The following is an 18,393-nucleotide window of genomic DNA, read 5'->3' on the forward strand; positions in this document are numbered from 1 at the left end:
ATCTATCTATCTATCTATCTATCTATCTATCTATCTATCTATCTATCATCTATCTATCTATCTAATCTATTTTTTTGAAATGGAGTTTCATCCTTGTTGCCCAGGCTGGAGTGCAATGGCGCGATCTCAGCGCACTGCAACCTCTGCCTCCCGGGTTCAAGCGATTCTCCTACCTTAGCCTCCTGAGTAGCTGGGATTACAGGGATGCACCATCATGCCTGGCTAATTTTGTATTTTTAGTAGAGACGGGGTTTCACCATGTTGCTCAGGCTGGTCTTGGAACTCCTGACCTCAGGTGATCCACCCTCCTTGGCCTCCCAAAGTGCTGGGATTACAGGAGTGAGCCACCGTGCCCGGCCTAGAATCTATATTCTTAACCATTTGTAGCCATGATGGCACACTTCTATTTTATATTCTAGCTCTAGACACATAGAAAGTTTGTCATAGTTGACATTATAATTTATGTAACTATTGCTGCCAGCGCCTAAATCTTCCATATAAGAATTTGCAATGATTTGATTACTATTTGTTAAGTAAATAAAGCATTTAAAAAGAACTATTATAATCCTAAAAAAACCCATTATGGTTATGAAGACACTATTCAAGCTTGAAGAACTTTCTATGTGGCAAGTTTAAGCTTTTCCTTTTGTGTTTTCATTTCAGATGTCAATACTTCGTGTGCTCTTGAAATAGGAAACGTACAGATCCCTATTGCTAGACACATCATTCTCTCCATCCAGAAAGCCAACTTTGCAAGGACAAAAAAAAAAAAAAAATTACTGTGAAACAGAATGTGGCTTTTCCAAAGACAGATGTGATTAATCAATGTGGCTTCAAAATGTCATTGATTGTGAAATAGCAAACATGCAGGATCATAATAAATATTTGGGTAGGTTTCTGAAGTTATTTCATATCTGAGCAGTCTAAAGAAGTATGGGGAGGAGGGGCCGGGTGTAGTGGCTCACACTTGTAATCCCAGCACTTTAGGAGGCTGAGGCAGGTGGATCACGAGGTCAGGAGATCGAGACCATCCTGGCTAACACGGTGAAACCTCATCTCTACTAAAAATACAAAAAATTAGCTAGGTGTGGTGGCGGGCACCTGTAGTCCCAGCTACTCGGTAGGCTGAGGCAAGAGAATGGCTTGAACCCGGGAGGCGGAACCTGCAGTGAGCCGAGATCGTGCCACTGCACTCCAGCCTGGGCGACAGAGTGAGACTCTGTCTCAAAAAAAAAAAGTTTTATGGGGAGGAGGAAGACGTCAGCAAGAGAGAAGAGGAAGTCTCAGCCCTCGTTCTCCCACAGAAACACTGATTTAACGTATACAAACCTAAATACTTTCATGAGAATTCCAAAATCTAGTTAAAAAGTTGCACTTCCCAGCTGGGCGTGGCGGCTCACGCCTGTAATCCCAGCACTTTGGAAGGCTGAGGTGGGCAGATCATTTGAAGTCAGGAGTTCAAAACCAGTCTGGCCAATATGGTGAAACCCTGTCTCTACTGAAAATACAAAAATTAGCCAGGCGTGGTGGTGGGCGCCTGTATTCCTAGCTACTCAGGAGGTTGAGGCAGGAGATTCCCTTGAACCCAGGAGGCGGAGGTTGCAGTGAGCCAGGATCACGCCACCGTACTGCAGCCTGGGCAACAGAGCAAGACACTGTCTCAAGAAAAAAAAAAAAAAGTTGCAGTACCCCAGACAAGCAGAAAGCCAAGCACGGCAAATTGACACAGGTAACAATAATAATTTTAACTTTCTCGATTAACCCCTCCCCCACACCAGCACAACTCATGGCCAGCCCAGAACACCTGAGCTTATGACTTCTCCTCAGGAGGGAGGGAGAATAGCAGAGCATGGCGACTGGTGTTCTGGCTCTCCAGAGGGCTGGCTGAGACTCGTTTATGTCTTGCCTTTCTTGGAGCACTGATGGAGCTGGCAAATTTTGGATCCCTGAGGGTTGCTGAGAACAAGGAAAAGTGGGCCACAGCTTGCTGCAGCCAGCATGACTCGATGAGGCTGACAAGATCTGGAGAAGGGGCACAACTTGAATTTTCAATATCAGGAGAGCGAGACAGTGGAATGTGCATCAGGCTCTCTAGCTTTCCAGAAGACTGCCCGAGGGACTGGTAGCTTTCTCACATGACTTGAACTGACAGGGAGCCAGAATACTTTGGATACCTGGTGGCCACTGAAAATGGGAGCGGGGTGGCTTGCTGCTACAGAACCAAAGAACTTGTAGTGCCACAGACAGACACCAGAAGGAACAAGAAATTACAAACTTCCGAAAAAGAAACTACCTAGCCTCTTGAATACAGAAAATGCAGGCAGAGGCCCAGAGAAATCATACCTGCCAAAAAAATTTCAGAGACCCCCCAGAACATCCAATTGGGCTGACTGGTGAAGGTGACTGATCATACGGAGACTTTCCCAGTACAATGCTAGTCCATAAACACTGGGAGAGATAGCTATTCTTTTTAAATTTTTTAAATTATACTTTAAGTTTAGGGTACGTGTGCACAATGTGCAGGTTAGTTACATATGTATACATGTGCCATGCTGGTGTGCTGTACCCAGTAACTCGTCATTTAACATTAGGTATATCTCCAAATGCTATCCCTCCCCCCTCCCCCCACCCCACAACAGGCCCCGGTGTGTGACGTTCCCCTTCCTGTGTCCATGTGTTCTCATTGTTCAATTCCCACCTATGAGTGAGAACATGCGGTGTTTGGTTTTTTGTCCTTGCGATAGTTTGCTGAGAATGATGGTTTCCAGCTTCATCCATGTCCCTACAAACGACATGAACTCATTTTTCATGGCTGCATAGTATTCCATGGTGTATATGTGCCACATTTTCTTAATCCAGTCTATCATTGTTGGACATTTGGGTTGGTTCCAAGTCTTTGCTATTGTGAATAGTGCCACAACAAACCTACATGTGCATGTGTCTTTATAGCAGCATGATTTATAATCCTTTGGGTATTCTTTTTTAATTTTTAAAATTTTTATAGAGATGGGGTCTCACTGTGTTGCCCAGGCTGGTTTCAAACTCCTGGAGTCAAGCAATCCACCCACCTCAGCCTCCTAAAGTGCTGGGATTACAGGTGTGAGTCACTGTGCCCAACCTGATAGCTATTCTTTCAAATGTGCAGGCCAGGTGGGGTGGCTCATGCCTGTAATCCCAGCCTGTTTTATGAGAATTATTAATAAATAAGTATGGAAGGGTCTATATTTTTAATATTTTGGACAATTATTTTGAGAAGAAATCTGGACAAAAATGACCTCAAAGAAGTCTAGAATTTTGCTAGGCATGCTGGGCACAGTGGCTCACGCCTGTAATCCCAGCACTTTGGGAGGCTGAGGCAGGTGGATCACGAGGTCAGGAGATTGAGACCATCCTGGCTAACATGGTGAAACCCTGTCTCTACTAAAAATACAAAAAAATTAGCCGGGCGTGGTGGCAGGCGCCTGTAGTCTCAGCTACTCGGGAGGCTGAGGCAGGAGAATGGCGTGAACCTGGGAGGCTGAGCTTTCAGTAAGCCGAGATTGTGCCACTGGACTCCAGCCTGGGCCAACAGAGCGAGACTGTCTCAAAAAAAAAAAAAAAAGATTTTTGCCAGGCACAGTAGTACATGCCTGTAGTTCCAGCTACTCAGGAGGCTGAAGTGGATCACTCGAGGCTAGGGGTTTAAAGTCAGCCTGGACAACACAGTGAGACCCCGTCTCTTTAAAAAAAAAAGGATTTTACGAGATGTTGCAGAATATAGCCATTATCAGTAAGAGAATTTTATAAATCTCTAACAAGCATCATTCAATTTCCTCTTTCTAATGGTTTGACTACTTTAGATACTTCATATAAGTGGAATCATGCCATATTTGTCCTTCTGTGACTAGCTTATTTCACTTAGCATCATGTCCTCAAAGCTTATCCATGTTGTAGCATATGACAATCAATAAATGAATGGGAAACAAACAATCCAAAAGAAAAGCAGGTGAAGTATATAGTCAGGCAATTCATAGACACACAAACCAGTATGGCCAAGAAATTCATGAAAGATTTATGACCTCACTGAAAACAGGAAAATAACAAATACAATGAGATGCTATTTCCCACCTACCCAGACAAAATTTCAAGAAGGACCACCCTTACATACTTCAGTAAATGGCAATTCTATCCTTCCAGTTACTTAGTCCAAAAATCCTGAGGTCATACTTGGCCCTTTTCTCACATCCTACAAACAATCTGTCAGTAAATCCTGTCAGCTCTTCCTTCCAAACATATCCAGATTTTGACTGGAAGCAGTGGATCACGCCTGTAATCCCAACATTCTGGGAGGCTGAGGTGGGCAGCTCAGGAGTTCAAGACCAGCCTGGGCAACATGGTGAAACCCTGTCTCTACTAAAAATACAAAACTTAGCCAAGCATGCTGGCATACCCCTGTAATCCCAGTTTCTAGGCAGGGTGAGGCAGGAGAATTACTTGAACCCAGGACACAGAGATTGCAGTGAGCTGAGATCGTGAGTCTCCCTCTGGGTGACAGAGTGAGACTGTCTCAAACAAACAAAAAACATATCCAAATTCTGACCACTTACCATTACTTCCACTGCTCCCTTCTGGTCCGAGCCACCATCGGGTCTCACCAAGATTATTACATAGCTTCCTAGTCTCTCCACCTGTATCTGTATCTTTTTACAGGCTATTTTCCACACAGCAACTAAAATGACTTGCAAAATGTCAGATGATGTCATTCATTTGCTCAGTATCCTCCAATGGCCTCTCATCTCACTCAGAGTCAAAACAGAGTCCAAACAGTCCAGACAGTCAAGATTTGAATCTCAGCATCACTATTCATGGTCTATGTAACCTGAGACAAGTTGCTTATTTTTATTTATTTATTTTTTATTTGAGACAGAGTCTTGCTCTGTCACCCAGGCTGGAGTACAGTGGCGCAATCTCAGCTAACTGCAACTTCTGCCTCCTGGGTTCAAGCGATTTTCTTGCCTCAGCCTCCCGAGTAGCTGGGATTACAGGCGCATGCCACCACGCCCGGCTAATTTTTGTATTTTTAGTAGAGATAGGGTTCCACCATACTGGCCAGGCTGGTCTCAAACTCCAGACCTCGTGATCCACCCGCCTTGGCCTCCCAGTGCTGGGATTACAGGTGTGAGCCACCGCGCCCGGCCTAGTTGCTCAATTTTAAAATTTTTTTTTTCTTTTCAATACAGATAAAGTCTCAGCATGCAACCCAGGCTGGTCTCAAACACCCCAGCTCAAGTGATCCTCCTACTTTGGCCTTCCAAAGTGCTGGGATTACAGGCAGCCGCCATACCTAGTTATTAACTTTTAATTTTTTGTAGAGACAGCATCTCACTATATTGCCCAGGCTGATCTCAAACTCCTGGCGTCAAGCAATCCTTCCATCTTGGCCTCCCAAACCACTAGGATTACAGGCATGAGCCACGGAGCATGGTCTGGTTGCTTAATTGTTTTATGTCTGTTTCCACAACTAAAAAAATATGTCTGACTCATGAGACTGTAATAAGGATTTACAAGCATTAACTTAGTTAAGTACTTGGAACTGACACATAGTAGGGCTCAAAAAATCCATCTGGCTGATATTATTTTGCATAGTTTAACTTTATGAATGCATGAGAAGTCACATACATAGGATGACCCCTAAAACTATGAAAACTGATTTAGTTTTACTTGGTGAGGCTATTGAGCCTTTCGTGAGGGAAAAAAAGTGATCTCTGTCTCATGGCACCTCAGCTGGGCAAAAAGAAAAAAAGAAAGATTTCTGTATGTGGTATCAAATGTCCCCCTTATAAGTGGGCATAGGTGACCTCCAAAAGAGGTATTTCCTTCAGGAATTGAAGAAATATACACAGCCTGTCCAGAGAACATCCTACTTTTCTAGGTTTCTCTTCGACTTTACTCCTTGTCTCTATTAACCCCATCCAGACTCAGTTCTTGCTGTTCTTTGCAATTTTTTTTTTTTTTTTGAGACGGCGTCTTGCTGTGTCGCCAGGCTGGAGTGCAGTGGTGTGATCTCAGCTCACTGTAATCTCCGCCTCGTGGGTTCAAGCCATTCTCCTGCCTCAGCCTCCCGAGTAGCTGGGATTACAGGTGTGCACCACCACACCCAGCTAATTTCTGTATTTTTAGTAGAGACGGGGTTCCACCATGTTGGCTAGGATGGTCTCGATCTCCTGACCTCGTGATCCGCCTGCCTCAGCCTCCCAAAGTGCTGGGATTACAGGCATGAGCCACCGCACCTGGCCATGCATTTTCTCTATCTCCATAACTTTGGTTCCTGCTTTTCTGGCCCCACCAACTGTCCTTTCCAGCTCCACTTCAGATAAAGACTTCACCAATTGTTGATCTAGAAGTAACCTTTCCTTATTCTATATTCCACAGCAGTCTGGATCTTTCTTACATTAATTTACAAACTGCTTATTTGCTATTGAGCCAAAGGTTCTGCTTTTTTTTTTCTCTTAAACTTTGCATTCCCTACAATAGCAGGTACTATAAATACCACCTGCGTGGAATAAGGGTTGAACAAAACAATCAGCTTCATGCAAAGAGAAAAGATTGGAGTTAATCAGGAGAACTGTCCTTACATTTTAGAAAAGTAGTTTTGGGCCGGGTGCAGTGACTCACGTCTGTAATCCCAGCACTTTGGGAGGCGGAGGTGGGTGGATCATGAGGTCAGGAGATCGAGCCTGGCCAACATGGTGAAACCCCATCTCTCCTAAAAATACAAAAATTAGCCAGGCGTGGTAGCAGGCGCCTGTAATCCCAAGGAGGCTGAGGCAGGAGTATCGCTTCAACCCGGGAGGCAGAGGTTGCAGTGAACTGAGATCGTGCCATTGCACTCTAACCTGGGCAAGCGAGACCTCATCTCAAAAAAAAAAAAAAAAAAAGTAGTTTTGACTGGGTGCAGTGGCTCATACCTGTAATCCCAGCACTTTGGGAGGCCAAAGCGGGCAGATCACCTGAGGTCAGAGGTTTGAAACCAGCCTGGCCAACATGGTGAAACCCCGTCTCTACTAAAAATACAAAAATTAGCCAGGCATGGTGGCGGGCCCCTGTAATCCCAGCTACTCGGGAGGCTGAGGCAGGAAACCACGTAAACCTGAGAGGTGAAGGTTGCAGTGAGCCGAGATCATGCCATTGCTTTCCAGCCTGGGCAACAGAATGAGACTCCGTCTCAAAATAAAAAAATAAAATAAAATAAAATAAAAAGGATATGATAGAACTAATACTAAATCAGTTTCCAGTCCCAGGTTTAAGAAACTGGCATCTTATACTTCCTACCTCTTGGCATGCTCATTTTTGGAGTCCAGTCACCATGATGTAAGAAAGCCCAAACAGCCCACGGAGAGGCCCACATGGAGAGGAACAAAGAATCAGAACCAATCTGCCAGCCATGTGAGTGAGCCATCTTTGAAGCAGACTAGAAGACTAGTCATCTCTAGTTAAACTACTCCACCTTATACCACATGAAACAGAGACGAGGTGCCTTCACCAAGTTCTGCCCAAACTGCAGTTTCCTGAGCAAAATAAATGCCTATAGTTCTTCTAAGCCACTAAGTTACGAAGTACTTACACAACAATAGGTAACTGGAACATCAACTTTTTAATATCCGTTGAAGGAAAAAGTTAATGAAGAATAGCCTTATTCTTCCTTTGATTTCCCACCTAACATTGTTAGTGAGAGGTAGGTAACACAGTGGTTAAGAGCACAGACTTTGGAGTTAGACTGCCAGGATCTGAATCCTGACAAGCCACTTAGTCTCTCTGCTTTCATTTTTTCATCTGTAAAAGAAAGACAGTAACAGCCTACCTCCTACAGTATTAGGATTAAAGAAGGCTGTTAGCACCTAAAGCACCTTCCTTCTTTTTTAGAGACAGGGCGTCACTGTCACCCAGGCTGGAATGCAGTGGCACAATCTTGGCTCACTGCAGCCTCTTCCTCCTGGGTCAAGCGATCCTTCCACCTCAGCCTCCCAAGTAGCTAGGACTACAGGCGCATGCCACTTGTAACGACAGGCTTTCTCTCTCTCTCTTTTTTTTTTTTTTCGAGACGAAGTCTTGCACCGTCGCCCAGGCTAAGGTGCAGTGGTGCGATCTCTGCTCACTGCAACCTCCACCTCTCAGGTTCAGTCAATTCTCCTGCCTCAGTCTCCTGAATAGCTGGGATTACAGGCGCACACCACCACACCCAGCTAATTTTTGTAGGCTTTCTCTCTTTTTTAGAGAAAAGCAGTGGTAAAGAGAAAGTAAAAATATGGTTAAAAAATAAGATTGGCTGGGCGCAGTGCCTCACACTTGCCATCCCAGCACTTTGGGAGGCCGAGGTGGGCAGATTACTTGAGGTCAGCCTGGCCAATATGGTGAAACCCCCGTCTCTACTAAAAAAAAAAAAAAAATTAGCTGGGCATGGTGGCACACACCTGTAATCCCAGCTACTTGGGAGGCTGAAGCAGGAGAATCGCTTGAACCAGAGGTGGAAGTTGCAGTGAGCCAAGACTGTGCCACTGCACTCCAGCCTGGGAGTCACAGTGAGAGTCCGTCTTCCAAAAAAACAAACAAACAAACAAACATATATCAGGACCAGGTGCGGTGGCTCCTGCCTGTAATCCCAGCACTTTAGGAAGCCGTGGTGAGCAGATCACTTGAGCTCAGGTGTTTGAGACCACCCTAGGCAACATGGTGAAACCCCATATCTACAAAAAATACAAAAATTAGCTGGGTGTAATAGTGGCTCCTGTAATCCTAGCTACTCAGGAGGCTGAGGTGAGAGGGTCACTTGAACCTGTGAGGTGGAGGTTGCAGTGAGCTGAGATCACGCCACTGCACTTCAACCTGGGCGACAGAGCAAGACCTTGTCTTAAACAAAAAGAGGGGGAGAGCTGGGGAGGGGAATGAGAAAGAAAATAGGCTGGGCGCAATGGCTCACGCCTGTAATCCCAGCACTTTGGGAGGCCAAGGTGGGTGGATCACGAAGTCAGGAGATTGAGACCATCCTGGCTAACACGGTGAAACCCCGTCTCTACTAAAAATACAATAAATTAGCCGGGCGTGGTAGCAGGCGCCTGTAGTCCCAGCTACTCAGGAGGCTGAGGTGAGAGGGTCGCTTGAACCTGAGAGGTGGAGGTTGCAGTGAGCCAAGATTGTGCCATTGCATTCCAGCCTGGGCAACAGAAGGAGACTTTGTCTCAAAAAAAAAAAAAAAAAGAAAGAAAGAAAATAAACCTTTAAAAAAAATCAGAAAATCTTAGAAGCAAGGAAAGAGCAGGAATGTTCACATAGGAAGTGAGGGAGACCTGGAAGGAGGGGGTTGCTAGCAGACCTGGGCGGGCATCTAATGAGAGTGGGTCTGGAGACTGTTACAATCCAGCCAGTATCAGAGGTTTCTCTGGCTTCAGCAGCTCCAAGCCTTCCAGAAGCTTCAGCAGGGACTGACTGGGATAAATAACAAAGTAGTGCCTTCTTTTTTTTTTTTTTGAGACAGCATCTCACTCTGTTGCCCCAGCTAGAGTACAGTGGTGCGATCTCGGCTCACTGCAACCTCCGCCTCCTGGGTTCAAGCGATTCTCCTGCCTCAGCCTCCCGAGTAGCTGGGACTACAGGCACGCACCACCACGCCCGGCTAATTTTTGTATTTATAGTAGAGATGGGGTTTCGCCATACTGGCCAGGCTGGTCTCGAACTCCTGACCTCGTGATCTGCCCACCTCAGCCTCCCAAAGTGCTGGGATTACAGGCGTGAGTCACCGTGCCCGGCTAAAGTAGTGCCTTCAAGAGTATAGTCTCCCTTCTAACTACTAGGCCCTTAAGTACCCTCAAAAAACTAAATATTGTTTCTCTTGATTCAAGTAGGCCCACTTGCTCCTCCCTTATGCCCTTATGCATGGAGTCCCCCTTGCATTCACATCTCTGGCTTCACTGCTGATGCCTGAAATTCCTTTAAACAAGGGGAGAAAACATTTCATTCCACAAAGAAAAAAATGACAAAAATGCAAAAGGCTGGCCACGATTACATTGAGTTTAACTGAACTTCAGTTAATCACCCTGCCAAGTGGGGCCTTGTGATGCATCTTTAGGAGAGGCCAGACAGACTCAACAGTTTATTGAGACCTAATGTGTCTTTCACATCACGGTCAGCAGAGGTGAATTTAAATCAATTTGTATAATTTCCAATGTCTTAATAAATATTTACTGAATGATCTAAGAAATAAACCTAACTATGCAATCTATCAGACATTACCCTGTGTCCAAGGAGGAAGAATTTAAAAAGCAGGAGAGCATCAGATCAAGTGGTAAAAGGTCCTAAGAGGTAAAAGTTAAAGAGCTAAGGACACAGTAATAGAGAAACTGTAGACTTCAACACTAACTAGAATTGTGTCAACTCTCCCATGAAAAAGATGAAAAAGAAGCAATACAGACCAGTCTGGAGTTGAACTGCCTGGATTTAAACCCTAGTTTTGGCATTTACTAGCTGTGTGACACTGGGTAAATAACTTCTCTATGCCTCAGTTTCCTCATCCCTAAAATAAATAACATCTATCTCACTGGGTTACTATGAAAATCAAATGAGTTAATACAAGTAAAATACTTAAGACAGTACATGGCACATAGTAAATACTGTTTAAATATTAACTGCAATTATTATTATTATCATCATTATTGCAGTCTGAGATATCTGGCCTGAATTTATCAAGTTAGGAAGCTCTGTCATTGCACAGAAATACCTTGTTCTCAGGAGAGTCACTAACCGAAGTGTTTCTGTAAACAAGGGACATAAGCAGAGAAGGGGTATGTAAGTACAGAAAACTCATGATTACCTGGGGAATAATTAAATAGATTTTAGGTATTGGTCTTTTTTTTTTTTTTTTTCCTCTCTCTCTCTCTTTGTTGGTATTTTTCTGTTTACTGAGTCATTCTTTCTTCATTAAGAGGTGAGAAGAGGTGTCAAAAATTAGACAAAACATAAACTAATATAATCTGACAACTCCTGACAATTCAAATTACTTAGCTGGAAAGGAATACAGCAACACTGGCTTAGATAAAATATTCAGATATTCTCCATGCCTTAAATAATAAGGGCCTGAGAACAACAGGAACTTGGGTCAAGCATTCACAATAAAATCCCATCTCAAGACTTAAAACTTAGAGGAGAGCTTGTTACACTAAGGTGAGTATGGTGAAAATCAGGCAAACTTTACTTCTCTAAGTCAAAACTGGTCTTTAGTTTCTACGAAGAGCTATTCAGAAACATGACTATAAAGAATACATCTCAGATAACATGAAAACAAGAAAAAAGAAATGGGTAGAGAAACAACATTAATTAGTGGTAGGGGAGGCTTGCTTTCAGTTTTACTTTAGAGAGTAGCATATACATAATATGTTTACAGCGTTGTCTCTTATAAAGACTTGCTGTTAATGATTCACAAACGACAAAACAAATTCTTGGCCGGTAAATTTTTTTGCTTTTTTTTTTTTGAGACGGAATCTCGCACTGTCTCCCGGGCTGGAGTGCAGTGGCGCGATCTCTGCTCACTGCAACCTCCACCTCCAGGCTTCCAGTGATTCTCCTGCTTCAGCCTCCCAAGTAGCTGGGACTACAGGCGCACCCCACCACACCCAGCTAATTTTTAGTATTTTTAGTAGAGACGAGGTTTCACTATATTGGCCAGGATGGTCTCGATCTCCTGACCTCGTGATCTGCCCACCTCACCCTCCCAAAGTGCTGGGATAATATGCGTGAGCCACTGCGCCCAGCCCATGCTTTTTTCTTTTTTTTGAGACGGAGTCTCGCTCAGTCACCCAGGCTGGAGTACAGTGGTGCAATCTCAGCTCACTGTAACCTCCGCCTCCCAGGTTCAAGCAATTTTCATGCCTCAGCCTCCTGAGTGGCTGGGATTATAGGTGTGTGCCACCATACCCAGCTAATTTTTTTTTTTTTTTTTTTGAGACAGAGTCTCGCCCTGTTGCCAGGCTGAAGTGCAATGGCTCACTGCGACGTTTGCCTCCCGGGTTCAAATGATTCTCCTGCCTCACCCTCCCTAGTTGCTGGGATTACAGGTGTGCGCTACCACATCCAGCTGATTTTTGTATTTTTAGTAGAGATGGGGTTTCACCATGTTGGCCAGGATGGTCTTGATCTCCTAACCTCGTGATCCACCCACCTCAGCTTCCCAAAGTGCTGGGATTACAGGTGGGAGCCATTGCGCCTGGCCTAATATTTGTATTTTTAGTAAAGATGGGGTTTCACCATGTTGACCAGGCTGGTCTCGAACTCCTGACCACAAGTGATCCATCCGCCTCGGCCTCCCAAAGTGCTGGGATTACAAGCGTGAGCCACTGCGTCCAGTCTCTTGGCCTCTAAAATTTTTTTTTTTTTTGAAACAGAGTCTCGCTGTGTCGCCCAGGCTGGAGTGCAATGGCGTGATCTCGGCTCACTGCAAGCTCTGCCTCCCGGGTTCACACCATTCTCCTGCCTCAGCCTCCCAAGTAGCTGGGATTACAGGCATATGTGCCACCATGCCCGGCTGATTTTGTATTTTTAGTAGAGATGGGGTTTCTCCATGTTGGTCAGGCTGGTCTCGAACTCCCGACCTCAGGCAATCCACCCGCCTCGGCCTCCCAAAGTGCTGAGATTACAGGCGTGAGCCACTGTGCCCAGCCTAAGATTGACTTTTGAGAGATATTCTATTTACCTCTACTTACCAAGAGGAAAAGAGATATAAACATATTAAATAACAAGCATTTTATATACATTTCCCAGTTAATCTACGTAATAACCCTATGAATACAGATGAGAAAACTACAGCTACAGGAAATAAAGAAGCCTTCCCACAGTAACACTGCCTATAAATGACGGAATAAACTCAGGATGTTTTGAATTCAAAGCTCATGTATGCTCTATGCACTTCACTCTGCTTCCTGAGGCAGGTGAGATGTTTTAATATCTACTTGCCTGAATGTTAATGTCTGCCCACAGAAATAAGTCGGAGCTCTGGAGTAGAGAACACCCGATGATTCAGAATCGTTCCGGAGTGCTATATTTCTTCGACTGCTCAGACTGTACCCCTCAAAACCAGCTGTCCACTCTTTTTCAAAGCAAAGATATTGAAAACTGTTAGAATCTCTTGAGGGATATCTTCAATACAGACACGTTAAATAAAATGTGGAAATGGGAGACTACTCCTGGGGCCATGGTCAAGTTCAATAAAATAAAAGATTCCATTAACAGGGTATCATGATCAGTCCCACAAATTACAAAAAAGATTTTAGTATATTCCTGCATAATTTCGACATAATAAACAAGTGTTATCTCTTATCTAATAAAATCATGGTACAAGCATAATTGCTTGAACTTATTCCAACCTGATAAAAATCTAATTAATAAATGAGTCTACATCTTCTAAAAAAGAATGCAGGAGAGAGATCAATTTCAAATCATAAGACTTTTTTTTTTTTTTTTTGAGACAGAGTCTCGCTCTGTTGCCCAGGCTGGAGTGCAGTGGTGTGATCTCGGTTCACTGCAAGCTCCGCCTCCCAAGTTCAGCCATTCTCCTGCTTGAGCCTCCCAAGTAGCTGGGATTACAGGTGCCCCATGCCTGGCTAATTTTTGGTATTTGTAGTACAGACAGGGTTTCACCGTGTTAGCCAGGATGGTCTTGATCTCCTGAACTCGTGATCCGCCTGCCTTGGCCTCCCAAAGTGCTGGGATTACAGGTGTCAGCCACCATGACCGGCCCTCAAATCATAAGACTTTTAAGAAAATGTCTCTCTCCAGGTATTTTTTGAGGGTTTGGAAAATCAGCATCAGCTGGGCACAGTGGCTCACGCCTATAATCCCAGGACTTTGGGAGGTCAAGGCAAGAGGATTGCTTGAGCCCAGGAATTTGCGACCAGCCTGGGCAACATAGCAAGACCCAGTCTCTACAAAAAAATAAAAAATTAGCCAGGTATGATGTGCATGCAGGCGGTCCCAGCTACTTGGGAGGCTGAGGCAGAAGGATCTAGAGGTCAGGCTGCATGATTGCACCACCACACACCAGCCTGGGCGACAGAGTGAGACCTTGTCTCAAAAAAACTAACTAAATAACATTAAAATATAAAAAAAAGAAGAAGAAAAAGGAGTATCAGTGTCCTACATAATATTTTCAATCTTTGGTTTTCAGTGAGGCTAAAAATCTTGTCCAGCATTTTTTTTGGACTCTGAAGATAAGAACTGATGAAAACAAAAATCACATGAGGTAATCTGAGTAAAAGACATGGTGCGTGTTGTTCTTATCAATTCAGCATCTATGCTTAGAATAGCTGGTTGTCAGTGTGCTGCCCTTAGCACAGAATACAGGTATTCTAATATATAGTTAGGCTTCAGGAGAGAAAAGGTTAGCAGCATACCATGAGGCACCAATGTGGAATGACCTATCTGGGGGACACTCCAAGGACTCCACTCCTGTCGGCCGTCTCCTCGGGCACAGACTCTGAACTGGTAATCAACGTTGGGGTCTATGTGCAATACTATGAATTCAGTTTCAGAACCTACATATACATCCTCAAAATGATTTGAAGTACATTTACGAAACTGGAGCCTGTAATCTTGGGCTGTAAAGTCATCATCCACCTAGGGAGAAAAGCTTTATGTTAGGTAAAAAACAGAAAATGACTTCTCTCAGCATCACTGCTTAAAAACTTTGAACAGAGCCATTTTGGACCAAGCAGACAGGCCCACATGCTGAATATGGGGTATTCTTGGGAAGGCCATAGAAAACATGCCATCACATCATTATCTCTCTTCTTTTTTTTTTGAGACAGGGTCTCACTTTGTCACCCAGGCTGGAGTGCAGTGGCGTGATCTCGGCTTATTGCAGCCTCTACATCCCGGGTTCAAGTCATCTTCTTCCTTCCACCCCCCAAGTAGCTGGGATTTCAGGGGCACACCACCATGTCCGGCTAATTTTTTGTATTTTTTATAGAGACAGGGTTTCACCGTATCTCAGATCTTTAACTCCTGAGCTCAAGCAATCTTCCCGTCTCAGCCTCTCAAAGTGCTAGGACTATAGGCGTGAGACACTGCGCCTGGGCTCCCTTCTTTTCTTTATTGAACCATGTGTTCTATATTTCCCAGTCTGATATAAAAAAGTCTGCCTCCTTTTAAGAAATGGCATGTTTTTTAATCAATGCCAAAGATAAAACATTCAAGATTCAATAAGTTTCCCACAACCATACGTCATTCAATAATAACCAAGAGATAATTAACATACAGTATACAGAACCCCCATTAATTTTTAGGGGTCCTGCATATATTCTGTATGTTAATTAGCCACCCAATAGAAAAATGGGTAAAAGACATAAATAAGCATTCTACAGGAGAAGAAATATAAATAGCCAAAAATATATATTATAAATATTCAACCTAATTTATAATATGGCAAATACAATCTAAAACCACAACAAGGCCAGACATGAAGGCTTATGCCTATAATCCTAACACTTTGGGAGGCCGAAGAGGGTGGAGCACTTGAGCCCAGGAATTTGAGGCCAGCCTAGGCAACATGGCAAAACCCCATCTCTACAAAAAATTACAAAACTTAGCTGGCTGAGGAAGCACATGCCTGAAGTCCCAGTTACTTGGGGGCTGAGGCGGGAGGATCACTTGAGCCCAGGAGGTTGAGACTGGAGTGAGACATATTGTGCCACTGTACTCCAGCCTGGGTGACAGAGTGAGACCCTGTCTCAAAAACAAACAAACAAATAAATAAAATAAAACCACAACAAGGTGCATTTAGGCAAAAATATAAGGTCTCACAATGCCAATTATTGGTCAACATATGGAATAACAGAAACTCATATACTGCTTGGAAGGCTAAATTGATACAATCATCTTGTGGAAAGTTTGTTATTACCTATCAGCGTATGGATCCAATACTCTAAGAAGACCTCATAATTTTACAGCTAGGTAAATATTAATATTTTACAAACTTCACATATGTCCATAAAGAAACACAAGTAAAAATACTTATAGCAAAAAACTGGAAATAACTAGGTCCACTGATAGGAAAAATAATAAAAATGGAATGACAGTCCTGTTAGGAAATAACAACAGCATGTTTACAAAAAAAGAAAAAAAATTTTCCTTTTAAGAAAATCTCAGCTGGGCACAGTGGCTCACACCTGTAATCCCAGCACTTTGGGAGGCCGAGGTGGGCAGATCACCTGAGATCGGGAGTTTGAGACCAACCTGACCAACATGGAGAAACTCCACCTCTACTAAAAATACAAAAATACTAAAAATACAAACTTAGCCAGGCGTGGTGGTGCATGCCTTAATCCCAGCTACTTGGGAGGCTGAGGCAGGAGGATTGCTTGAACCCAGGAGACAGAGGTTGTGGTGAGCCAAGATCGTGCCATTGCACTCCAGCCTGAGCAACAAGAATGAAACTCCGTCTCAAAAAAAAAAAAAAGAAAATGTCAGCCAGGCGGAGTGGCTCACACCTGTAATCCCAGCACTTTGGGAGGCCAAAGTGGGCAGATCACCTGAGGTTGGAGGTTGCATCGCTGCACTCCAGCCTGGGCGACAGAGCAAGGCTTCATTTCAAAAAAAAGAAAAGGCCAGGCACGGTGGCTCACACCTATAATCCCAGTACTTTGGGTGGCCGAGGCGAGTGGGTCACCTGAGGTCAGGAGTTCAAGAACAGCCTGGCCAACATGGTGAAACCTCGTCTCTACAAAAAATACAAAAATTAGCCAGGTGTGATGGCAGGTGCCTATAATCCCAGCTACTCAGGAGGCTGAAGCAGGAGAATGGCTTGAACCCGGAAGAAGCGGCAGGCGGGGGAGGGCATGCAGGTTGCAGTAAGCTGAGATCACGCCACTTCACTCCGGCCTAGGCGAAAGAGCAAAACTCTGTCTCAAAAAATAAAGAAATAAAATAAAAATAAAACTGAAAGAGCTACCTCAGTGTTCCATATAACTTCATTTTAACTGTAAAGTAAAAGAGATTTTTGTTTGAGAAGAAAAGAATGTATTTAAAAGTAGTCAACGAAAAAATCTGAAAGGCCCCCAAATCTCAAACCCATAATGTGGAAGTCATTTCTAGAATTCTGAATTACATACCTTACACCATCGTACAATGATGCCTCCAGGTTTCTCTATTAGTTCTTCTATCTGTACTGGTGGGCGAGATGCTACTGTTCCATGCTTAAAAATGTGGTCTTTCACTATGTTAAGAATTGAGTCATCCAACTGAGCAGATAAACAAGGCACATCAACCAGTAAAGGTACTTCTGGTAAGCTGAGGAAACAAAGCTCATGTGTTATGACACCTCTAACTGAGAGTTAAAAAATACAAGAAATATTTTAGAGCAGTGACATGCTTGAAAGATCTTGAAGCCCCCAGTAAGTAATTCTCATGGCAGTAGGGGATTTGCAAGATGTTACGCAAAGATTCTCTTTTCAAATAAATATAAGTAAGACAGAAAATTGGTAGGATCATAACTGTCCAGTTTATGCCAAAAGATCTGGTTTACTGGAATATGACTCCATTTCAACAATACATTGAGAATTTCTAAAATTTAACAATTCTTTTATATATTGGATTGAAAAAATGTGTGGTAATACTATACCAAGGATTATAATCACAACTATTTCATTAGTAACGGTGGTAGTGGGCAGTGAAACGCTTTTTTTTTTTTTTTTTCAGACAGAGTCTCACTCTGTCCCCTAGGCTGGAGTGCTGTGGCACGAGCTCAGCTCACTGCAACCTCCACCTCCCCAATTCAAGCGACTCTCTTGCCTCAGCCTCTCGAGTAGCTGGGACTACAGGCACACGCCACCATGCCCGGATAATTTTTTATTTTATTTTATATTTATTTTGAGATGGAGTCTTGCTCTGTTGCCCAGGCTGGAGTGTAGTGGTGCAAACTTGGCTCACTGCAACATCTGTCTCCAGGGTTCAAGCAATTCTCCTGTCTCAGCCTCCCCAAGTAGCTGGATTACAGGCATGCCCCACCATGCCCGCCTAATTTTTATATTTTTAGTAGACACAGGGTTTCAACATGTTGGCTAGGCTGGTCTCACAACTCCTGGCCTCAAGCGATCTGCCCGCCTTGGCCTCCCAACGTGCTGGGATTACAGGTGTAAACCACCACGCCCGGCCTGAAAACCTTGAAATATATATTCTCTATCTCCCTTAATCAGAATATTGAACAGAGGGAGGAAAAAAGCAGAGTTTAAATGCTTAAAAGTAAGTCCAAAAGGCACAAACTCTTTTACCTGTCCAACTGAATGTGCGAGGCCTTTTTGGTAAAGCTCCACAGTTTCTCATTCTCTTCTCCCACACCACCAAGCATGGCGATCTCACCTACAATCAAGAATAAGA

General features: G+C 43.8%; 1 protein-coding gene across 2 annotated transcripts in view; it reads right to left on the bottom strand.

Moving 5' to 3' along the window:
- The window catches only part of CRLF3 (cytokine receptor like factor 3), a 51,148-nt gene that overhangs the window by 4,877 nt on the left and 27,878 nt on the right, over window positions 1-18,393 (bottom strand). For both annotated transcript variants that reach the window (XM_058445870.1, XM_032162915.2), the window contains exons 3-6: window positions 18,288-18,375; window positions 17,130-17,307; window positions 14,415-14,637; window positions 12,979-13,111 (exon numbers count right to left, since the gene is read on the bottom strand). In XM_058445870.1, the coding sequence (XP_058301853.1) occupies window positions 12,979-13,111; window positions 14,415-14,637; window positions 17,130-17,307; window positions 18,288-18,375 (622 nt within the window). The remainder of the gene's footprint in view (window positions 1-12,978; window positions 13,112-14,414; window positions 14,638-17,129; window positions 17,308-18,287; window positions 18,376-18,393) is intronic.

Source organism: Hylobates moloch, unplaced genomic scaffold, assembly GCF_009828535.3.
Source record: "Hylobates moloch isolate HMO894 unplaced genomic scaffold, HMol_V3 SCAFFOLD_10, whole genome shotgun sequence".
Lineage (NCBI taxonomy): Eukaryota > Metazoa > Chordata > Mammalia > Primates > Hylobatidae > Hylobates > Hylobates moloch.